Source organism: Ranitomeya imitator, chromosome 9 (genome assembly GCF_032444005.1).
Source record: "Ranitomeya imitator isolate aRanImi1 chromosome 9, aRanImi1.pri, whole genome shotgun sequence".
In the NCBI taxonomy this organism is placed as follows: Eukaryota; Metazoa; Chordata; class Amphibia; order Anura; family Dendrobatidae; genus Ranitomeya; species Ranitomeya imitator.
In genome coordinates this window covers 21,713,558-21,739,068 of record NC_091290.1, presented here as the reverse complement: position 1 = coordinate 21,739,068, position 25,511 = coordinate 21,713,558, and the positions used below count along the sequence as shown (strand labels likewise).

General features: G+C 43.7%; 1 protein-coding gene across 4 annotated transcripts in view; it reads left to right on the top strand.

Annotated features, from left to right (window-relative positions):
• The window catches only part of SLC17A6 (solute carrier family 17 member 6), a 60,648-nt gene extending 36,542 nt beyond the window's left edge, over window positions 1–24,106 (top strand). For 2 of the 4 annotated variants that reach the window (XR_011315343.1, XR_011315344.1), the window contains 7 exons: window positions 6,741–6,883; window positions 8,302–8,451; window positions 13,631–13,763; window positions 15,629–15,739; window positions 18,156–18,283; window positions 20,092–22,064; window positions 22,174–23,921. Coding sequence is in view for 2 of the 4 variants with exons in the window: in XM_069740312.1 (XP_069596413.1) it covers window positions 6,741–6,883; window positions 8,302–8,451; window positions 13,631–13,763; window positions 15,629–15,739; window positions 18,156–18,283; window positions 20,092–20,421 (995 nt within the window). In the remaining 2 variants the exon portion in view is untranslated. Of the gene's footprint in view, window positions 1–6,740; window positions 6,884–8,301; window positions 8,452–13,630; window positions 13,764–15,628; window positions 15,740–18,155; window positions 18,284–20,091 lie in introns of all 4 variants that reach the window. The other 2 variants (XM_069740312.1, XM_069740313.1) reach the window with 1 other exon arrangement.
• Window positions 24,107–25,511: the final 1,405 nt, after the last annotated feature.

Sequence of the window (25,511 nt, the reverse complement as noted above, 5' to 3'; positions counted from 1 at the left end):
GTTTTCTATGTTGGTTTGGGGCAGCGTGAAGGGGGTTGGCTTGGCTATTGCAATAATCAGCCAGCCTCCCTCACAGCTGGCACCAGTCACTTGCCAACCTAGGAAACGTCTTCTTGCCTGACAATTGAGGTATCTCACTAATTGAAGTATACTTTTTAAAGTTTTATAACTTTTTTATAAACACATTTATATGAAACATTATTTGGGCTAGACATTAACCTTTAAGAAGAGCGAATATCTATCTACTGTAGCTATACTTTATCTAATCAAATAATAAGTTTAAAACCATATGGACTTCTTTGGAACAATGTCATTTACAGTTCTCATTTTTAATGAATCCCAATAGTAAAAAAAAAGACTTTAACCCTTTTCCAACACCAGGCGTAATGGTACGCCAATGTCGGATACCCTACCTTTGATGTGGGCTCTGGCGGTGAGCCCGCATCTTTCCTTTGAATGAACAGCTGACATGTGCCCGCAATAGCCATGGGTGGAATAACGATCCACCCATGGCTATTAACTAGTTAAATGCCGCTGTCAAACGCTGACTTACATGGCTAAGTTCGCTCATAAATAATAGTAAAACATATGAGAAGAATCATAGAAAGTTAGAGTTAGAAGGGATCTCGAGGGTCATCGTGTCCAACCCCCTGCTCTTCACCTCTGGTGGCAGCCTGTTCCACTCATTGATCACCCTTACTGTCAAAAAGGTTTTCCTAATATCTAATCTGTATCTTCTCCCTTTCAGTTTCATTACATTGTTTCTCGTGTTTCAATGTGCAAATGAGAATAGTGATACTCCCTCTACACTGTGACAGCCCTTCAGATATTTGTAGACAGCTATTTGTAGAGAGATATTATGTCTCCACTTAGCCTTCTTTTTTGTAAGCTAAACATTCCCTGATCCTTTAACCGTTTCTCTTAGGACATACTTTACAGTCCACTCACCATCCTGGTAGCTCTTCTCTGAACTTGCTCCAGTTTTTCAATGTCTTTTTTTAAATATGGTGCCCACAGCTGGACACAGTATTCCAGATGAGGCCTGACCAAGGAGGAATAGAGGGGGGATAATTAGTTCACATGATCTAGACTCTGTGCTTCTCTTAATAATCCTACAACTGTGTTTGCCTTTGTTGCTGCTGCATCACACTATTGACTCATGTACAGTCTGTGGATCTATTAGTATACTCAATTAATTTTCACACATTTTGTTGCTTAGTTCTATTCCTCCAATTCTATAGATGTAATTTTAATTTTTCTTGCCGAGATATAGAATTTTGCATTTCTCCCTGTTTAATTTCAGTTCCCTTATCTAGATCGTATTGTAAAAATGTTGAACAACACTGGGGCCAGCACAGAGCCTTGTGGTACCCCACTTGAAACACTCTTCCAGTTAGATGTGGAAACATTTATCACCATTTTTTGAGGACAATCACTGAGCCAGTTATGAATCCACGTAACCATAGTATTGTCAAACACATACTTGGATAGTATGAGATACTTTATCAATTGCTTTGCTGAAGTGGCGACATAATCTATCTACCGCATTTCCTTGATCCACCCAGGTAGTTATTGTTATTGTTTGGGCAGAGAGAATTTCATTTAGCAAAATCTCCCAACCTTCTTGGACATTTCTGTCCTTTAGAACATCAGGCCATTGGACCTTTCCTATCCTCTTTCCCAAATCCATTAAAATCTGCCTTTCTGAAGTCCAAATTGAAGTCTGGTTTCTCGCTTCCTCCTCTTGAAATCCAAAGTTCGAGGATAGCATGATCGCTGTCTCCTAAATTCCCAGCCATCTTTACTTCCTTAATTATTTCCTCCCTGTTGGAAAGGATTGGGTGCAAGATTGCAGATGATCTTGTTCTCTCTTCTACCTTTTGAAAGATAAAAAGATGATAAAGTTGTCAGCAAAGAAAGTAAGAATTTTCGGGACCCATTACTTTTGCCTGAGATAGATTCCCAACAAATATTTGGATAGTTAAAATCTCCCATGATCACTAACTCGCACTTTTTTGATAACAGAGACATCTGATGTAAAAAGAGTTCATCCATATCTTTAGTCTGTCCAGGTGGCCTGTAGTAAACACCTATAATAGTGTCCTTTCTTCTTGTAGTCTTAACAAAATAGTTGCTATAGAGTTACCATTCTCTGGGTTTGTGGTTTTGTGTTATCACGTTATTGTGTTTTTCCTCTCTAATTCCATAAACCTTTTGGCTATTGCAGAAACCTGGATCCAGCATTCAGACACCACCGCCGCTGCCGCTCTTCTTTTGGTGGGCTGAAATTTTCACATACCGCCAGACCTGAGAACAGACAGGGTGGAGGTGTTGGTTTGCTCCTTTCATCACAATGTGCTTTCTAGGTCATCCCCCCGATTCCCTCACTTTCATTTCCTTCCTTTGAAGTCCACGCCTTCAGACTCTTTAAGCCCTTCTCCTTGCGAGTGGCAGTTGTTTATCGCCCTCCAGGCTCCTCCCACCAGTTTCTAGACCACTTTGCCACCTGGCTTACTCACTTTCTATCCTGTGGCATCCCCGCCCTCATCATGGGAGACTTTAACATCCCCATCAATGATCCCCTCTCCCAATCTGCCTCTTATCTTCTTTCTCTAACTTCTTCATTCGGCCTCTCACAGTTTGCTAATTCTCCTACGCGTAAGGACGGGAATACTCTGGACCTGGTTTTCTCCCGTCCCGGCTCACTGCTCGACTTTACTAACTCCCCTCTCCCGCTCTCGGACCACAACCTTCTTTCCTTCTCTGTCAAGAATTGTCTCCTCACCCGGGACACCCCCACTTACCACACTTATCGGAATACACGTACCGTTAATACCCAGCAGCTTATGGACAATCTCCACACATATTTAGCCCCCTTCTCCTCCCTCTCCTGTCCAGACTTAGCATTGTCACACTTCAATAATACACTGAAGAATGCCCTAGAGGAAGCTGCACCTTCTACACACAGAAAGACCCGACACAGACAACGGCAGCCCTGGCACACTATGCAAACACGCTTTCTTCAGGCGTTGCTCAAGGTGTGCAGAGCGACAGTGGAGAAAATCTCTCTTAGCAGAAGACTTCATCCACCATAAGTTCATGCTCAAAACCTATAACTCTGCCCTTCATCTGGCCAAACAATCCTACTTCACCACCCTCATCACCTCACTATCCAACAACCCAAAACAACTTTTTGAAACCTTAAACTCCCTCCTGAAACCTAAATTACAGGCCCCCATCACCAACCTCAGCGGTGAGGATCTGGCCACTTATTTCCTTGAAAAAAATCAACCACATCCATCAGGATATCTCAGCCCAATCTCCTTAGTGCCTGGATCCCCTTCCCTGCCGCACCTCAAGCTCACTAGACATCTTTGAGCCTGTTACAGAAAAAGAAGCTTCCAAGCTCCTCGCTTCTGCTCGGCCTACAACCTGCAACAGTGACCCCATTCCTTCACATCTCCTGCAGTCTCTCTCACCAGTGGTCACCGCTCACCTGACTAAAATATTTAACCTCTCTCTTTCTTCAGGTATCTTTCCCTCCTCATTTAAACATGCCATCATAACCCCTTTACTTAAAAAGCCATCCCTGGACCAGAACTGCACTGCTAACTACAGACCTGTCTCTAACCTTTCCTTCATCTCTAAACTCCTGGAATGCTTGGTCCACTCCCGTCTTTTCCGCTATCTTTCGGATACTCTCTTCTCGACCCCTTACAATCTGGTTTCCGCTCTTTACACTCCACTGAAACTGCCCTCACTAAAGTCTCTAATGATCTAATAACAGCTAAATCCAAAGGTCATTGCTCTCTGCTGATTCTCCTGGATCTCTCTGTCGCATTTGACACTATGGATCACCAGCTCCTCCTCACTATGCTCCGCTCTATAGGCCTCAAGGACACAGCCCTCTCCTGGTTCTCCTCCTACTTCTCTGACAGCTCCTTCACTGTATATTTTGCCGGCTCCTCTTCCTCTCCTCGTCCCCTTACTATCGGGGTTCCGCAGGGCTCAGTCCTGGGCCCCCTCCTCTTCTCTCTATACACTGCCCCTATTGGACAATCAGCAGATTTGGGTTCCAGTACCATCTCTATGCTGACGACACCCAATTATACACTTCTTCCCCTGACATCACCCCTACGCTAATTCAAAATACCAAGGATTGTCTGTCTGCTGTCTCTAACATCATGTCCTCCCTCTATCTAAAACTAAATCTCTCCAAAACTGAACTACTTGTGTTTCTCCCTTCTACTAACCTCACTCTACCCAACATCGAAATCACCTTGGAGGGATCAACCATAACTCCCAAGCAGCATGCCCGCTGTCTTGGGGTCATATTCGACACTGAACTTTCCTTTACTCCCTATATCCGATCACTCACTCGCTCCTGTCACCTGCATCTTAAAAACATCTCCAGAGTCCGACCTTTTCTCACCTTTGGAACTGCTAAGACTCTTACTGTCGCTCTTATTCATTCCCGTCTGGACTACTGCAACTCTCTTCTGATCGGTCTCCCTCTTACCAAACTTTCTCCTCTCCAATCCATCTTGAATGCGGCAGCCAGGGTCATATTTCCGTCCAGCTGATGCCTCCATCTTGTGCCAGTCATTACACTGGCTACCCATTCGCTACAGGGTCCAGTATAAACTCATCTCTCTCACCCACAAAGCTCTCCACAGTTCTGCACCGCCTTATATCTCCTCTCTCAGCTCTGTCTATCGCCCTACACGTGCCCTCCGTTCTACAAATGACCTAAGACTAACATCCCCCGTAATCCGAACTTCGCACCTCTGTCTCCAAGACTTCTCTCGTGCTGCGCCAGCTCTCTGGAATGCACTTCCCCAGACCGATCAGGCTGATACCTAGCCCCGACCTATTCAAGCGCGCTTTAAAAACCCATCTCTTCAAACAAGCCTACCACATCAACTACTCAGTAAACTAACTTTGCCCTGTTCCCTCCTTCCAAATATTACTCTGAATCTGCATCCTACTATGCATCTGTCTCCACACCCTCCATGCACACGATAACTGCACTTGATACTTGACTATTGCACTTAAACACACCGGCTGATGACCAGATCGTGCAGCTTTATATGAAAATCCCTATTTATTATAATTGCCAGACCTGAAATAACAAGCACTTGCAGCGCCCCAGAGTCCTGGTCGTTGCAGTAATGTTATTCTTCCACCAGGGGGAGTGATGTTTCGTCTGAAGGCAATGAAGGAGATCTTCTGTCCAGGTATCACAACCACATAAACACACTTCACACTCCAGTCCGCCAGGGGGAGCTAAGCTTCTATCTATTAGGGCACTCCTCGCACTTAGGTAAAACTGGTGGGTTGGTTAGGAAGTTAGACAGAAGCTGACTGGAGGGAGTAGGAGATAGTGAGTCCCGACTGAGTTTGGCAGAGGCTGGTTGGAGTGAGTTCCAGCCAGCTCCAGACTGCGGCCTGCGGAAGGAGAGGGTACACGGAGCTGTGCCTGCATCCCATGTGGCAGCATGCCAAGAAAGAGACATTGAACGGAATTGTGTTGCAGTGAGTGAGCAACGAAGTCATAGCAACAGGAGAGGAACATCAGGGGGAGACCAGCTAAAAGCAGGCTGCCTCCTTCTGAAGCGCAGTACCGGTAGCCAGAACACCGAGGGAGTAAGGATCTCTATGCCGTTACTTCAGAGACCGGCAGGACAGTTGATTCCACGTTAGCTGCCCGACCATATACCCAGGAGGCACGGTGGCAACTTGTGGGGGCCGGGGCGTCTCTAGGGTCCCTATAAAAAGCCTCAGGCCACCAGTCATACGGGTTTGTCCTATCCGTCAGGGGGACAGAGAGAAGAGATTTAACATCTACAAAAGTTGTGAGGACCTTACCGAGTTGCTCAGCAGGGAGGTACTACAACGCTCAGGCGCTAGAGGAAGGCTATTGAATTCCACCTGGATAAGGGGACTCTGGATTTGCCTTCAGGCCGGCCGGACTCTGCCTACCCCGTGGTCCCTACCCTGGACTGTGGATGCTGAAGCCTTCAGTAAAGGTAAAGAGACTGCAACCTTGTGTCCTCGTTATTCACTGCACCTTACATCATCCACCATCTACACTCTGGGAAGCCCTGGGGACATACTTCACCTGTGGGAAGGTATACCATCTAGCTGCCATAACATCACCCCAGCGGACCCCTAAGCAGCGTCGGTCACCCTGACCGAATACCACAGGTGGCGTCACGAACATTATCCCTTTAAAGACCTTTCCCCCTTAATCTATGGACGTCCCGAGGGCCACGGACCGGGTCAGCCACCGTGACATCCCCAGTGAGAACCGAAGGACCCGGCTCCGAGTAACCCCACGGCCCTTGGGGGCGATCCACACTTTTCACCTATTGTGTCCCCCTATTTCCTTGTAGATTGTAAGCTTGCGAGCAGGGACCTCACTCCTAATGACACTGTTTAAATTGTCTTAACTTGTACTGAATTTATTGTCTGTACATGTCCCCGCTTAATTGTAAAGTGCTGCAGAATATGTTGGTGCTATATAAATAAAAAATATTATTATTATTATCATCAGATTTTACATGAAACTAGATAACATTAGGTTTCTGGAAGTTTAGGAATGAGTGGCTGACGTGTAATATCCTCTACTTATTTCTCGTAATCACCAGTCCAAATCCAAGACAAAAAATATAGGTATAAGAGAATGGCAGTAAATTACCCTGAGGTCACATTTATTAATTGTCGCCCTTTCTATGTAGGTAGCTTTGGTCTAGTCTGGTACCTCTTCTGGATCCTGGTGTCCTATGAGAGCCCAGCCAAGCACCCAACCATCACAGACGAGGAGCGCACTTATATTGAAGAGAGCATTGGCGAGTCTGCCAACCTTATGGGTGCCATGGAAGTAAGTCATTAACCCGCAAATATTGTTATCGAGTCTGGGACATACTGGAATTTTGTCGATGGATACACCAACGCCAAGAAGGAAAAGTTGGGAGTTCTGGAAATCACAGGATGGAGACATTACTGATCTGCAAATTATGGAAAAATGAAATCTAAATTTTCGAAACATCTGGATTTCTTCAGACTGGAGTATGAACCACATGCAGAAATCTCAGAACCTCCACCCTCGGCTGCTATCAGTGAGGTTACTAATGGTCATCTGAGGAAGGTTCTGCTGCGGAATGCACTTGGGCAAATCATCAAGATCCTCTGCTGGCATCTCCTGTGTAATCACCGACCAATGACGTCGCCATGTGCTCGATGGGAGACAAGTCAGGAGACGCTGCAGCCATGGGAGCAGGTTTAGGCCATGCAGATGCAGATTATAGATTAGTAATATGTCTACATCCTGTGATTTCCATAATTCCACGACCATTCCGCCAGAGCCCACATCAAAGGGAGGGAGTTCGACTTTGGCGTAATATTATGCCCATTGTCGGAAAGGGGTTAAAGAAGATGTCTGACCAACATTTCATTTTTAATCTATTCTGTGCTGATTCTTTTTAAATGTATCTTTAAAGTGGTGAGAACTTAGTTTTTCTGACCCAGAGCTTTAAAATCCCCTGCATGGACATCATGGCAAATGATAACATTCTGACTTCCTGCAGCCTCCCCTAGATGGCGCCGGTAAGATTACTGCATACATCGAATACAATACAAAAGCAGTATGACCTTTGCTCCCCCTAGTGGCAGCTGCAGGCATTTCCAATGGTATCATGTAACTGCTATATGTTTCTGCAGGGAATTTGGACCTAAAAAAACAAATCTGTTTAAAGAAGAGAACTTGTCACTTGCCATAAATATATAAATATAAATGCTGCGGTTTTCCTGAGACATGGCCCTTACTTCCCTATATATAAAACTAGTCTTTTTAGGCAAAGGGGCGTGTTTCTCAAGAAGGCACTCACATAGAAGAGTTGATGACCACGCCCACTTGGTAATAAGAATACATTTATATATTCTGGGTATAGAGGGCCATATCTCAGAAAAGGAGAGGCGCAGGAATAAAAGAAAAATAATGCCAGATTCAGGAGAACAGCGGAATTTACACCAGGTAAGACAAAAGAATATTACATATTTATGGCACTGGACGGATCCTCTTTAAGTTCTACACTAGTATAGTCACAAACTGTGTGAATAGATGTTTTTAGATCCTTACAACTATTTTTTTTATATATTGACGATCACTCTTGGTTTTGGACTCGCTCCAGTTATGTGTGAACTCCATGAATGACAGATAATATTCTTGTGATGGGGGCACTTACTTAAATCAACAAATAATTTCTATGTAATCAACAAGTGATGTTTTCTCTCTTTTAGAAATTCAAGACTCCTTGGAGAAAATTCTTTACCTCGATGCCTGTCTATGCAATCATAGTTGCAAATTTCTGCCGGAGCTGGACGTTTTACCTTCTGCTCATCAGCCAGCCGGCGTATTTTGAAGAGGTGTTTGGATTTGAGATTAGCAAGGTACAATGATTTCCAAATTTGGGTGGAGTGAATACGGCTATGGGGGATGGAGGCTTTTTATTTATGAGTGATGCGTTAACAATGGTTAATCTGGCAAAATATATATTTTTTAATCAATTCGGTGGTGGTAAGCCTTGTGATTAAAATCATATTGGTCGACTGTTTTGTCTATGGGCGGGCGTGAGCTTTCCATTTTGGGATGGGATCCCATGAGCAGGATGGACCCATTAAGCCAATTAGCATCCCTAAAGGAAAGCCATCATCAGAAAAAAGGCCCATTGTTAAAATTGGGATTTTTTTTGCTTTCTTTTGTTTCATTGCAATGTTTTTTCTCCACAATCTTAATAAAAAACAAAAATGAGAAATCTTACCATTTTCATACTGCAAGATTTTCACACTTTTAGACTCTAACTTCCTGCTGTTTCAGGAAACAATACATGTACATTAGCAGCAATGAATAAACTCCAGCTCTATTTTTTTGTATTGAAGCATTTAATGTGCGTGTGCAAAGGTCATTGTGAAAGGAGGTGGAGCAGGGTCACATGTGTCAACACAAGATCCACCACTCACAATAGGTGATGTTAGCTGGACATAGAGGAGTTACCTGTCATTGTCATCCTGTCTCATGATAATGAGCCTACTGAAAACTCTTCCTGAAAGGACAGGATGTTTGAGTCTTAAAATAGCCCCAGTGGCCAGTGTGAAAATTGCAAAGTTTCTGATTTTCTTTTCTAACAATAATCATGATATGAAAAAACATTCATGGAAAAAACCTGATTTAAACATTAAAGGGGTATTCCCATCTCCAAGATCCTATCCCAATATGTAGTAGGTGTAGTAGTAATAATAATAATATAAGCATATACCTCCAATTAGAAATGTAACAAACTACAGAGGAACAAAGGATTATACTGAGACCAAAATATGATATAAAAAAATACAAAACCTTTATTGAAAAAATTATTAATTTTTAAGAACAACAAGTGAAACAGTGGATGAAACCACAGGTGCTATATACAACAAAAAGAGACACGGGATGGGTGAACCACGGCTGCATAATAAAGAATCATTTATATCGCTCATTATATGTACAATGCTGCATGGGTATATATCCTCAAAGTATAGATCATTCTATTAACCCCAATGATTACACAGTGAATGAATGTACCGGCCTGTATATAGGGCTAAGATGGTAATGCAGGCAAGGAAGGAAAAGAATGATGCAACATACCCAGGTATAAACAACCTTAATCACCTGCCGCAGTCATAGGGGGGCACAGAAGAGAGCCGGCGGTCACCACATCACCCCGACGCGCGTTTCGGCGGAGCCTTCGTCAGGGGGCGTGGTTACAGTAGGAAGTGTGCAGCTTAAGAAGAGGGCCCGGACCAATGGCCGAAGGCCGGAAGTGATGACATGCTGCCATGGTGCCATGTAATGCCGACAGTGCCGCAATCAACAAATAATAGTAATAATCATGCTCGGGGTGCGAGTTTAAATAGAGCATAAACCGGCACTGTCAGAAGAGCATGGAAAAGTGCAAGGTAAACTGCTCCGGTAACGGCGCATGCGCACTCGGAACCCTACCCCGCCCACCGGCGTCCGCGTCAAGGGGAGGCGGAGCCACAGCGCAGCAAGCACAGTGGGACCGCATCACCTGGGAGACGCCGAAAGCCAAAGGGCGCGGTGGGCCGGGCACGCATGTGCACACGGGCAGCTAACAGGCAACATGGACGCAGCGGTCATGAATGTACGAAGTAGCCCAAAGTATGGCCCAAGTAATACAGATATGTATGTTATAGGATTTAAACGCACAACATTATAAATACATATAGAGAAACAGAAAAAAATGCATGTTACAACAATAATAAAGAAATCTGTAGGGTATGGGCATCAGGCAGTTTTCAAGTGATGATCCTATAGATGAAGATAGGCCATAACTCAAGGACCAGATAAGAGAACGGGACCTCAAACTGAAAATCAAAAAATAATAAGGTGAGATTTAAAACATAAATAACACACAATAAAAACAAATAGTTGCTATAGCACGGATGGAACTATGGACTGTGCAGCAGAACGGCATCACAAGAATGGGACAAAACTAATTTGCTCGTTGAGTCCTTTCGGGTGTAACGTATTTAGCATCCATATCCAGCGGGACTCAAGCTGGGCAAGATGTTGAGATGTTTTACCACCACGAATATTAGTCTCTAGAGTGTCAATACCCCTAATTTTCAACAGGGTGGCATCACAATTGTGGCTAAGCCAAAAGTGTCTGGGGATGGTTTTTAAGGTGGATGGGTCTTTAATCCCGACCGCAGCTGTTATGCCCAGAACATGTTCCCTGATGCGAATTTTAAAGGGGCGTGTGGTTAATCCGATATATATCAACCCGCAGGGACAAATGGCAAAATAAATAACGTTACGAGTGGTACAATTAATGGATTTTCTAATCTCAAAGTTCCTTGATCGATCAGAATTAAAGAAGGAATTGCATTTCTCCACATTCAGGCAGGCCACACAACGTCCGCAAGGGGTGCAACCTAATTTTTTTGGGTATTGGTCCAAGAATGTATTTTTAGCATTGCCCACGTAGTGACTATGCACTAGAAGATCGCGTAAGTTTTTGGACCTCCTTGTCGTAATGGCAGGCCTTTTAGGTAAATATTTGGAGAGTATGTGGTCAGTTAGTAAAATTGGCCAGGATTTAGTGAGGGCTTCTCGAACCGCTGGAAACCAATTATGATAATCTGTGACAAATCTGATTTTGCCATCGGGCAGTTTTACATTTGTCTTATAGATCAAATCATGGCGAGAAGAATGTCTGGCCCGATTGTAAGCCTTTTTTACCATACGGTGGCTATATCCTCTTTGGTAGAATCTTTTTTTAAGGCCATCTGCTTGTTTTTCAAAATCTCCAAGATCGGAACAGATCCTCCGCAATCGGAGGAAATGTCTGATAGGTACAGATTGAACTACATGTCTCGGGTGGGCCGAGGAGGCGTGCAGAAGGGAATTTGTAGAAGTAGGCTTTCTGAAGATGTCAGTTTGGAGTGTGTTAGTGGCATCACGTTTAATTAGTACGTCCAGAAATTCGACACGTTGGGCATCATGATGGTAAGTGATGCGCACATTGATGGAATTATTGTTAAGAGAGCTCATAAACTCTTGTAAAGAATTGGTGGGGCCCTGCCAGATCATGAAAACATCATCTATGTACCGTGTCCAGAGAGGGACGCGGTCCATAGATGAGGAAAGATCTGACAGGGAGAGGTCCCTTTCCCACAGCCCCAGGAACAGGTTGGCATAGGAAGGCGCAAAGGCCGCTCCCATGGCTGTTCCCTGGAGCTGCAGGAAAAAGGACCCCTTAAAAGTAAAAAAATTATGAGTCAGAGCGAACTCAAGAAGCTCTAAAACAAAATTTTGAAAAACACCAGAGAAGTTAGATATGTTCAAATAGTATTTAGTGGCCCTGAGGCCGTCAGGCTGCTTGATACTGGTGTAAAGGGATTAGAAATGTAGCGTAGTTTATCTACTATATAATTGTCTAAGGGTCACTTCTGTCTGTCCTTCTGTCTGTCTGTCACGGATATTCATTGGTCGCGGCCTCTGTCTGTCATGGAAATCCAAGTCGCTGATTGGTCGCGGCAAAACAGCCACGACCAATCAGCGACCGGCACAGTCTGGAAGAAAATGGCTGCTCCTTACTCCCCGCAGTCAGTGCCTGGCGCCCGCTTACTCCCCTCCAGCCACCGCTAACACAGGGTTAATGCCGGCAGTAACGGACCGCGTTATGCCGCGGGTAACGCACTCCGTAACCGCTGCTATTAACCATGTGTGTCCCCAACTTTTTACTATTGATGCTGCCTATGTGGCATCAATAGTAAAAAAATGTAATGTTAAAAATAATAAAAAAAAACAAAAAACCTGCTATTCTCATCCTTTGTAGTCCGCCGAGCCGCACGCGCCTGCCGCCATCTTCCGTTCCCGGCAATGCATTGTGAAATTACCCAGAAGACTTAGCAGTCTCGTGAGACCGCTAAGTCATCTGGGTAATTTCGTAATGCATCCTGTGAACGGAAGATGGCGGCAGCTGTGCGCGTATCGCCGGAGCTTCGCTGGATCCCAGGGGTGAGTATATAACTATTTTTTTATTTTAATTATTTTTTTAACAGGGATATGGTGCCCACACTGCTGTATACTATGTGGGCTGTGTTAGATACCGCGTGGCTGCTATATACTACATAGGCAGTGTTATATACTATGTGGGCAGTGTTATATACTCCGTGGGCTGTGCTATATATTACGTGGCTGCTATATACTGCGTGGGCTGTGTTATATACTATGTGGGCAGTGTTATATACTACGTGGGCAGTGCTATATACTACGTGGCTGTGCTATATACTACGTGGCTGTGCTATATACTACGTGGGCTATGTTCTATACTGCGTGCTATATACTACGTGGCCACTGTTATATACTGCGTGGGCAGTGTTATATTCTACATGGGCAGTGTTATATACTACGTGGCTGTGCTATATACTACGTGGGCTATGTTCTATACTGCGTGCTATATACTACGTGGCCACTGTTATATACTGCGTGGGCAGTGTTATATACTACGTGGCTGCTATATACTGCGTGGGCTGTGCTATATATTACGTGCATACTGTCATATACTGCGTGGGCAGTGTTATATGCTGCGTGGCTGCTATATACTACGTCGCCTGTGTTATATACTGCGTGGCTGCTATATACTGCATGGACTGTGCTATATATTACGTGGCCAGTGTTTTATACTGCGTGGCCTGTGTTATATACTACGTCGCCTGTGTTATATACTGCGCGGGCTGTGTTATATAGTGCGTGGCTGTGTTATATACTGCGTGGCCACTGTTATATATTGCGTGGCCTGTATTAACGCATCGGGTATTCTACAATATGTAGTATATATCAGCCACATAGTACGGTATATAGCACAGGCCACGTAGTATTTGTCTACTATAAACTACATGGCTCCTATATACTACGTGACCTGTGCTATATACTATGTGGCTGCTATATACATAAATACATATTCTAGAATACCCGATGCGTTAGAATCGGGCCACCATCTAGATATGTGTATAAAATGTATGACGTTGGAGATGGACCCTAAATGTCATTGTCTTTTTGCGTCAGGTCGGAATGCTGTCTGCGGTGCCACATCTTGTCATGACGATTATCGTGCCTATCGGGGGACAAATTGCTGACTACCTACGGAGTAAAAATATTCTCTCTACGACCACTGTGCGGAAGATCATGAACTGCGGAGGTCAGTGACACGGCTGCTGGTAACATACAATGGCACCACCAGAGAATGGCTGAAATTAGGAGATTTCATCCAAGTCCTAATATATTTGAATCAATGAGTAATTTATTATATCAGTCTATAGACCAGACACGGGTCCTAATTAGTGATGAGCGAATCTACTCGTTACTCGAGATTTCCTGAGCATGCTACGGGGTCCTCCGAGTATTTTTTAGTGCTCAGATTTAGTTTTTAGCGCCTCAGCTGAATGATTTACATCTGTTAGCCAGCATAAGTGCATGTGGGGATTCCCTAGCAACCAGGCAACCCCCACATGTACTTATGCTGGCTAACAGATGTAAATCATTCAGCTGAGGTGCTAAAAACTAAAACTCCGAGCACTAAAAAATACTCGGAGGACCCCGGAGCATGCTCAGGAAATCTCGAGTAACGAGTATATTCGCTCATCACTAGTCCTAATGTCTGTATCACACAGATTAGTGCTGCAAAATATTATCAGGATGATTTTTTTATTATTCTTTCAGACAAGATGAGGCCACGATATCGAGCCCCTTGTTCCCTTTATGTGACATGTACAGTATGAAGCTTATGGGGCCTCATTCATCCAAATGGCCTAATAGTAAAACCATATGTTGCCCATAGCAACCAATAAGAGCTTTGCTTTCATTTTATCGGAGTAGCCAATCAGAGTTTATCTTTTAGCAGAGCAGCCAATCAGAGCTCAGCTTTTTATCCGAGTAACCAATAAGAGCTCAGTTTGTTTTCCAAGCAGCTAATCAGAGCTTAGCTTTCAGCACCATAAGAAATGAGCAAAACCCACGGCTCCTTCTGCCTGGTCGGGTGTTTCTCTGCGGAGAAAGTCTGTCTTCGCTGAATACAGATTTTACCTCAAAATTGAGAATTTTGCTAATGACCGGTCAATTTTGGAAGATAAAGAAGCAGATTTTCATGTGTACTAGCGATTTATGAAATAATAATTATAACGACGGTTATGCTTTAAGCTTTGCCACACCCATGAGCGAGCATTCAGCCAAAACGAGGGGTGGACACTGACAAGAAATGTGTCTGGGCCTCCTCCTGGCACGCCGCTTATGATGAGGGCAATCTGGCCATGGGGCCCCCCCGAGCCTTAAGCTACTTTCACACTAGTATCGTACGACGCACGTCGCAATGCGATGTTGCGACGTACCGACGCATACTGTGAATGCGCCGCACAACGGGGGCAGCAGATGCAGTTTTTCAGCGCATCCGCTGCCCCATTCTGAGCTGCGGGGAGAAGGGGGCGGAGTTCTGGCCACGCATGCGCAGACAGAAATGGCGGACACGACGCACCAAAAAACGTTACATGCAACGTTTTTTGGTTTCGACGGTCCGACGGTTGCGACGTGTGGCAAAGCGTCGCAATGCGTCGCTAATGTTAGTCTATGGAGAAAAAACACATCCTGCAAGCAATTTTGCAGGATGCGTTTTTTCACCAAAACGACGCATTGCGATGTGCGTCGTACGACGCTAGTGTGAAAGTAGCCTTAGGCTCCAAGAAACAGATCAGATCGCCCTCATTATTACTGTCGTGCAATCAGGGGCGTACATAAAAGTCACAGGGTCCTATAGCAGAAGTTCGAATCAGTCGCCTCAGGCGGCTTCGTCTGACTTTCATCTAATGTGCATGGGGCCTTCCTCTGGTGACTTCTTCCTGTACTGACCCCATTTGGGTCCCCAACATGTGTCCCTCCTGCTGGCAGGAAATGCAGGGAGTCGTAATATTATCAATGATGACTTAGGAATGACGTTCATCCGCTTAGTAGAATGCTGAAATCACCTGCTGAGAAGCGCAATCTCACCCACTGAATGTCTCCTCCATGTTTCAGGTTTTGGGATGGAAGCGACTCTCCTCCTTGTGGTTGGCTACTCTCACGATAAAGGGGTGGCCATATCATTCCTTGTCCTTGCCGTTGGTTTCAGTGGATTTGCCATTTCTGGTGAGAACATTATTTACGTTTAGAAAAAAAAAAATCTGATTCCCCCCCTCTACCCCTAGAAACTGTGCCATTCTTGTCTATATTGCAGATCAGCATAAATACCGCAATACCAGGCACAGCCATAGACCGGACTGGCGTAATTACTAGGGGAAAAAAAATCATCCCCTTTTTACTAAATCTGGATATATCCCTTTATTTTGGTCCAGTTAAGGGTGACAACCCGGTGACGTGGCCCCTTTAGGAGAGGCTATATGTACGGACTGGTTGTCTGACTTCACTTTAGAAGACGTCTTCTGATTTTAGTCATGACCTTGGAGTGGTGTAATGTTTGCTTCATCTCCTCAATGTGGGATAGCGGAATAAATGTGTTTCATTTGCATCCGATTTATATTCCTGGCAGGTTCTGATGAAGCATTTACAGACGGATTTGGAACAAATATATGCAAATTTGTTTTTTGTTTTTTTATCATTGTGGATTTTTAGACTAATCCTTAAAGGGGTTTTTCCAATTTTAGAAAAATCAACCCAAAATGTTTCCTGGAATGTAAAGTAACAAAATCAGATCGTACTGATGTTGGAATAATGCTTATTATTGTGTATATATTAAAAAAAAAACTTTTATTTGCTACTGTTTAATAGTGCATGGGTTTCTGTCTCCAGCAACAGTGTTACTTTGCCAATAAAGCACTGTTAAAAAAAAACAAAAAAACAAAAAAACAGGAAGTTCCTGTTCACTGTGTGTATAGCTGAGGCACAGTTTTTACTTTCACTTTGCAAGCTGACAGACAAGATCCTAAGCTATAAGAAATACCAGTTGTAAGCTGTGTTACCTTTTTTTTCCTGCATAAATATGTATTCACTGTTAAAAGGCTAGAGAGTACAAAGATTAACTCACTGCCAACAACTCACCCTTCCCAGGTTGCTTCTCCGCCTCTGCTCCGGTGTCAGTGTTTTCGCTGCAGCTCAGGGCATGTCGTCAGCTCATATCACTGCTGCAGCTAATCACAAGGCTTGTGCTGTCAACATTGGCCTGATAGCGGAGGTCAGTGATTAGCAGCAGCAGTGATGTGAGCGGTCGACGTGATATCACTGCTGCAACCAAAACATTGACATGTGAGCAGAAGTGTCAAACTGCCGCTGGACCTGGGAAGGGTGAGTAAGTTTTGATTTTGTTATTTTACGTTACATGAAACTTTTCATGTCCATTTTTCTAAAAGTGGAAAACCCCTTTAAAAGAGAACTACCACATCTAATACTCCAAGTGGAGCACCATGGTGCAAGGGAAAAGCCTAGGGGGCTTCTACTTCTGCAGCCTTGGGACTTATGGTGGAAGCCCAGAAACCAGACCCCCACTGGTCTTAATGGTTTGGAATGCCTTAACTATATGCTTAAACCTTATATTGCGGAAATCTTCTCTCAAGTTATCAGAGTTTGACTTCTCCATCACTAGGTCAATGCTTCTTGCCTCAGAAATCAGGCCCAGTTTAACCACAGTGATGCTTAGCCTTAGGGCATGTATACACGGACATAAAAATTGGAGGAAGGATATGCATTGTTTTGTCGGATAGCACTTGATGACATGTTATTCTGTGAGGCCGTACCCGAATGGTCTGAGGAAATAATTGCAACATGCACAATTTGCCTCAGATAATCGGAACACATTCGGCTATTTAGCTCTATGGGTCCATGGAAAAAAAAAATGGACCACACCCTGACTCTAAGTGCGGTCCGATTTTCACGGACAGACTGAATGAAGATACTTTTTTTTTATTCTCCACCTCAGAGAAAATCTGACCACACTCTGACCTCACTCTGACCTCACTCTGACCACACCCCCACCACACTCTGACCACACCCCGACCCCTCTGACCACTCTGACCTCACTCTGACCACACCCTGACCACATTCTGACCACACCCCGCCCACACTCTGACCACACCCTGCCCACACTCTGACCTCACTCTGACCACACTCTGACCGCACTCTGACCACACCCCCACCACACTCTGACCACACCCCGACCCCTCTGACCTCACTCTGACCACACCCCGCCCACACTCTGACCACACCCCGCCCACACTCTGACCTCACTCTGACCACACTCTGACCACACTCTGACCTCACTCTGACCTCACTCTGACCACACCCCGACCACACTCTGACCACACTGATTTTCTCAGACGAGAAAAAAAGATTGTGTGACCCTAGCCTTATGGAAACCATTCAGAATTCAAATTTTATTTTTCTTACTCAGGTAAGTATAAGGAAGAAGAGACCTGATGGTATAGTAAGAGTTCATCTACTATCTTCATCATTACTACAAATGATTGGGAAAAATAGTTGCAGAATCTTATTGCAGTGGTTATATTTTTTTGTATTCTCCATGTCATTGGTTGTTTTTGTGCCTTGTTGATAGGTTTCAATGTCAATCACCTTGACATCGCTCCCCGCTACGCCAGTATTCTGATGGGAATTTCTAACGGCGTTGGCACCCTGTCTGGAATGGTGTGTCCTCTGATCGTCGGAGCCATGACTAAGAACAAAGTACGTTCCTATTAAACATTTCTTGATTTTATGGCTGTTTCTGTGTTCTTTGGAAAGGTTCAGAGAGAAAGACCTTAGTCTAAGCCTCCAGGCACGTCAGCTATAAATAGAAGCTCGAATGCGAGCCCCGGATCCTCGAGTGACCAGGGGAGTCATAAGGTTTTAATTAACTGAAGAGAAATCATGCTGAGAGCAGAGAAACACGGATCAGCAGCCAATGCTTATTAGGACTTACGTAACTGTCATCTGCAGAACAATGAATGGTATGAGGAGCACGGGGCTGAACCGCGGCATCAATGAGAACGTCTAGAATATAGAGATTTCCCATAATTAGTGTGTTTTTCTCTTCAATTCCAGACCTGTAGATGTCAGGTCTCTGTCACCCAATACATATGCGTTCCCCGTTATTGGCCAGCATTTTTCATGGCTATGACAAGAGAGTAACTCAAGAGTTTGTTGGGCATGTGGTTATGGTGTTGGGTGCCAAGGTGGGCAGCAGCAACGTACACAGCCTTAGTCATGGCATTTAGATAGAAGACTAAGGCATCCAAACTCTTCACTCCACATGAACATAAGCCAAGCTACAGCTATAGGTGACATCAGGATCCTAAACAAGCTCTCCTTGTTCGGAGAAACATTTGGTTGTGATGGATGTTTTTAGAATTATTGCTATGACATTCCCCAATATCGGGTTTGATGTGCATCAGCTCAGGATGCGTGGACACATAATGAGACCCATGATTGACCTTTTCAGATCTCTTAGTTTGAGAATCCATACACATCCAGTGGATTGAACATAGAATCAAAGGAAGATCATTTTCAGAGTTCAGTGGTGAGGAGGATGGTAATTGTTCTCTAATATTTAGGACAAATGTTCTAATTTTGCAGTCGTTTGTCCATGATGATCAGAGAACATCCAAAGTTAAAGTTATTAAACGTTAAAGTGCAGACAGTAAAATACACCGGCAAACTAAAGAGTGAATGATGAATACAATGTGCAACAGATCAGACTACAAGCGCTTTCAGCCCATATGTTGGGAGACACTGCAGTCAGCATTATGGGAGACTTTGCATCCTCCAGTAAGGGAGAATTTGCATCCTTCATTATTGGAGTTCAATCATCCTCCACTATTGGAGACCATGCATCCACCAGTAAGGGATAATTTGCATTCTCTATTACAAGAGACCTTGTATTCTCTACTATTGGAAGTCATGCATCCTCTACTATTGGAGACCTTACATCCTCAATTACAAGACACCATGCATACTCCAATGATGAAGGGTGCGGTGTCTCTTCTCATGGAGTCCATGCATCCTCAATTATTAGAGTCCATGCAACCTCCACTATTATAGACCTGGCATCCTCTGCTATTATAGACCTGGCATCCTCAATTAATAGTGAGCTTGGATCCTACACTATTAGACATGTGGTTTCCTCCACTACTTTACACCAAGCATCCTATACTTTTGAAGATGTGGCATCCTTTAGTATACTGAGAGCTCACCATTGAGTTCTGCTTTTGTGCCAGTGGGACTCTTTTTCAGTGCTTCCTTTCCTTTATATGTGACGTGGCTCCCAACAATGAGCAGACTACATGCTTCTCTCTTCTGGGTGAATTATCATTAATACTGGGATATGCCTAGTGACATGGTTTACAATGAAAATAGAGCAGAGGACCAATTCTATATGCTGCTATTAGGTGTAGGGAAAGGAAAGGGGGCAACCACTTTTAGCAACCAAGGTTTTAGAAGGGATATGCAAGAAAAATATCTGCTGAACATTTTTGACAATTTTCTTTCTCTCCCAGACACGTGAAGAATGGCAGTACGTCTTCCTGATAGCAGCTCTCGTCCATTATGGTGGAGTTGTATTCTACGGTATTTTTGCCTCTGGTGAGAAACAGCCATGGGCAGACCCCGAGCAGACCAGCGATGAGAAATGTGGCTTCATCCATGAAGATGAACTAGCCGAAGAAACCGAGGACATTAGCCAGAATTACATCAACTACAGCAACACAAAGTCCTATGGAGCCACCACGCAGGTAAACAGCGGCTGGCCCAACGGTTGGGAAAAGAGAGAAGAATTTGTACAAGAAGAAGGACAAGAGTCATATCATGATGGAAGTTTCACCTCTTAACAATTCCTGCAGTAGATAGTTATTTTTCATAGTGTCTGTGATTAAAAATTCATTGTGGTGTTTGCACAAAGTGTTGGTCAGGATCATGTATAGCGCACACACATCCATCAAGTGCAGATCATGCTGTGACGATGATGAGTAACTATTTGTATGAGTCGCCTGATAATTCACCATCATCTTTGAAACCATCTGGATTTTTACTTTCCTGGATCATGTTTCCACTAAGCTTATAGATAAAGTATCTCCACTAGCGTCATCCAAAGCACAGTTAGACATAGCACATCTGAAACTTTGACCAAGTCCTTTGCGCTTCGAGATTGAACAACCAGCCATAAACACCTTCAGTCGACCCATGGAAGATGCCAAACCAATGCCAAGGGTCTATCGAGCCTCTTTGAGATCAATGGGAACCTACAAAATATATACATATCTCCCTGCAAACCGACGTCGAAGAACAAACCCACCAAGTTCATCTTGAATTTGCAAAAGTTGAATGACTCAGGAAACGTTTTTGGAACAAACTCAAATTGTTTTACTAATTGTTTAGAAGAGGAGAATGACCGGGATACAATGCCATCTGTGGGTTACCAGCCGATCGATCCATTTTGTATTAATATCTTCTTCATTTTTGTCAAAACGATCAAACGATTGATAAGATAAGACACGATATCAGGGCGAGATCTGCACTGCAATACAAGTGTGAATATTTTCCACCTATAGATTTATCTACACAGGTATTTTTGACATATAAACTATATGATACATATCAGCACCTTCCTTACTGGGTAGATATAATAATTCCAATTAACTAGTGACCCATTTATGTAAAGATATAATAAAACTGGGATTAAATAAGGGAATTTTACCTCTATACATACGTAGCTAGATATTATATAGGGTTTGATATACGGCATAACTTATTTTTAGGGTGGAGTATATATCTCAAAAAGGTGATGGATTGTCCATGGATAGACGGGCAGAGTTGTTAAGAACGCAATAGGGTCTTATCCTGGGTAAAAAGAGGAACGGAGGCAAAGAAAATGCTCAGCTGAGGGGGTTGTGAAAGTCAGAACCCCTATGTTAACTTGTACAGATTTAGGTTACTGCAAACCCACGAAATGTATATTATATAGAAGAAGCTGGAGGAAAATGGCTGTAAATCCGCGCTGCTAAAGGTATCGAAAGCAGTAGAAGACCGGAAAGATGTAAATGCGGTTATTATTTATCGACGTGTTTTGAAGCACACCTGCTTCTTCCTCAGGACAAACCACAAAGATAAAAGGCAAAACTTTATCATCTTTGTGGTTTGTCCTGAGGAAGAAACAACTGTGATACGAAACGCGTTGATAAATAAAAAACACATTTATATCTTTCCGGTCTTCTACTGCTTTCGATACCTTTGGCAGCACGGATTTACCTCCACTTTCCTCCAGCTTCTATATGATATACATCCATTTCCAGTGTTCTTATTGGGGTCAGGAAAGATCTATTTGTTCTTCCTCCATTTCTCTTCACCTCCTAATATTAAAATCAAATATCTAATTACGGTCCGACCAAAAGAAGGGCCCATCATAGGTATTATACTACTAATATATCCACGCATTTTGTAGACATCTGTGTCTAAGGGGCGCAGTCAGGCGGCCGTATAAATCGGACAGAGGACGGAACGCAGTGCACAGACTGGCTGACGGATCTGCCGACCCGAGCGTGACTGCTTCATGTATTTCTATGCAGCTGTAACGCTCGGGCCAGGAGAGCCGCCGGCCAGTCCGTGCACTGCTTTCCCATCTCGGTCCCATTTATACTGCCGTCTGACTGCTCCCTAAAGCGCATCTGTCTCATCAATGTTTCACTTTCATTTTTTCCATACTTGTTAAAAAAGCCATAATCAATCAAAACATAATAATAATAAAAAAACATTCACAATCGTATTGGTTGCTATGGATAACCCCTAATATATTATTTAAATAGGGCTCCAATTTTAATAAAATCTAATGATATCAACACGGACCTCTGATCCAGTAAATGAACAGCGCTGCCCTTTACTGAAAAAAGTCTATGACTGGAAGAACGACAATATGTTCAATAATGTCTCATATATATGAATAGAACTAATTTTAGGGATCTATATTACAACAGAAAAATTACTCTAGAAATATTTGCCAAGATTCTGATTTATGATAAATTGACTAATTATATATTTATTTAATAATGGAATACTATTTATGGCTATTGTGTAATGTTATTTGTTATATTTTTATTGAAATTCTTTATATTTCCATATTTTTTTCTTCTAGATGGGTATAGGTAACATTTTGGGGTTGTTGTTTTTCTTTTTTTTTCTTTTTTCTTTTTATACAATTGATGATGCAGATCCATTGTTTAAAATCCACAGCCAGTCTGGACTGAGTTTCTAGGGACTTACAGGGGCATGCCTGGTTTAGATAAAATAATTTTCAGATATATTTTTATGATGTTCTGAGTCCACCTAGGCAGCGGGGGCACTAGTACATTTCTCCGAGACCACTCCCGTTTCATGCTTACATTTTCAAGGTATCGGAGTTTCCCCAGAAACCCTGGTGCCTAAGACTCGTTCGCACGTTGCAGCCATGGCCAGCTACAACACGTGAACGCAGCTTTAGAAAATGATTGTTTTGGACTATGTTTCAATTTAGAACCTCCATCAATTTACCAAAAGAACATTTTACACTTAGGCCGGTTGCCCAAGTGCAGTATTCACGGCCCGAGTTCAGATCTTAGTATCTGGACCGGCCGCAGATGTCGTCGTGACCCAAATTCAGCAGCATCATAAATGCCTATGAAGGTGTTGAGTTTGGGTCATGAGACCATCAGCGGTCCGTACCCGAACTATGAACACAAGATGTGTGATGTCGTCCTTATTCTCTCTCTGGAGGACCCAAGTACGTCTGTGTATCAGGCAGAAAGCTGATTGAATTCAATGGACACCGTGTAATGCTTTATTTCACCAGTGGAGGCGCTGCTGTGAAATTGTATACTTGCAACCAAATGATGCGTTTAGTTAAGAGTATGTAAAAAGAGGACCAAGACCACCCACTGCCATTATTATATCCCCCCCCCTTCCATGCAAATTATACTAAGACCTAAATATTTTTTATTAACAATATAGTTTCACAGCAATTTATTTGCAACATTTTTAATTGACACCAAGCAATAATTTCAGCGATAACATGACGAAAAACCAATTGTTTAAAATTGCCTAGAGCTGGTGCTTGAGACCAAACGGTAACGCATCCATCCTCGCCACGTGAGCCGCTTCATCACGACGACGCTCATCTCTACAACCATCTGACGGCGCTTCTATGTGTGTTAGTGTGAGCCCTTTTTATTCCGTCCGTTGTACCGTGTTTGTGATTGGAGGCCCTGCTACTTGCAATATCGACCTTGAACTATTCCAAGGGTTAAAAATAAATAAATTAAAAAAAATAAGATGCAAAAATATTCAAGGCCTTGACATATTTAAAAAAAAAAAGAAAAAAAAGAAACCTATTTTTTTTTGTTTGCTTTTGTGCCTAAAAGTGCTGTGTAATGTGACCAAGGCTTTCGCTGTGTTAATGATAAAGTTGGACAGTGTCACTTTTGTTGGTGCAAAAAGTGTTAATAAAATGCTATATTTATCTTTTTGTTACAAAAAGAAATAGAATAATGATTGTCTTTTCTTGATATCCTTCATTTAATGGTGAAGATTATATTAAAATGTGCAGGAAAATTCCTTGTTTTTGGAGTTGCCAGGACTTGATGGGTGGTGTATTGTCGGACGGTCATACAGAAGCTAACAAGACTTATGCAGCACCCCAGGTAGCCGGTTACTGCAGTGATGTTGCCTTCCCTTCGGGGAGGGTGATGTCACGCTTGGAGGCAAAGGGGTCCTATCTATCAGGTAAGGCACTTACATTCAACACATCTGAATCTAGGCCAGGAGGGGGAGCTCTGAACCCGGATTCAGGGGAGAGTCCCTTAGCTATATGTATCCTGGTCTGGAGGAGGAATCAGCCAGTCTGAGAGAGGAGAGGAGAGTAGAAGGATGTCTGGAGCAGACATGGGGGGCCGAGCAGCCACGAGGGAGCTGCTACCCCTGGAAAGAGAAGCAGAAGGAGAGTTAAATTGTGGAGGAGCTTAGAGGGAAGAAGCACAGTGGAGGAAAGGGCTCAGGAGGGGAACAGTGGAAGGACACCCTCAGAGCCAGAGCGCAGAAGCCGGGTACCGGGAGCCTGAGGTCGTGTTGTTCTCCAGGACGCGCAACAGAACCAGAGGGCAAAGCACTATATGTCAATTGCCTGTAACAAGTCTGGGGTGAAGCAGTAACCCAAAGGGTATGTGCACACTCTGTGGATTTTGCTGCAGATTTGCAGCAGTTTTCCATGCGTTTACAGTACCATGTAAACTTATGGAAAACAAAATCCACAGTGCTATGCTGAGGAAAAAAACGCGCCGAAACGTAGCGTTGTTTATTCCGCAGCATGTCAATTCTTTGTGCGGATTCCGCAGTGGTTTACACCTTTTCCATAATAGGAATCCGCAGGTGTAAAACTGCATGTGAGATCCGCAAAAAAAACTGCAGAAATTCTACATGAAATCCGCAGTGCGGATTACCTGCGGCTTTACAAAAATCAGTCTGGAAAAATCTGCAGAGTAATCCGCAGCGTGTGCTCATACCCTAAGAGCCGGGTCATCGAAGAGATCCTATAGTACAGACATCTGTCTTAGGACAGGAGAGAGGGGACCCTGTCAGCAAGCTTTAAGCCGCAGGGACCTCGCCATCTGGCGCAAGTAGGAAAGGCTTACGGACCTCACCTGAAGTGGGATCCCTTATTGCCTCCAAGCCAGCCGGACTACAGCTACCCTACACCTGGACTGAGGACTGCTACCATCAGTAAACCAGGTAAAAGACTGCAAACTCTGTGTCCTCCAATTATTCGTCGGCATACACCACCTTTGCCACACATCGTGGGAGCCCTAGGGACATACTTCACCTGTGGTAAGTTATACCATCTAGCTGCTATACCATCACCCCAGAGGACCCCTTTAAGCAGCGTCGGTCCCACTGACTG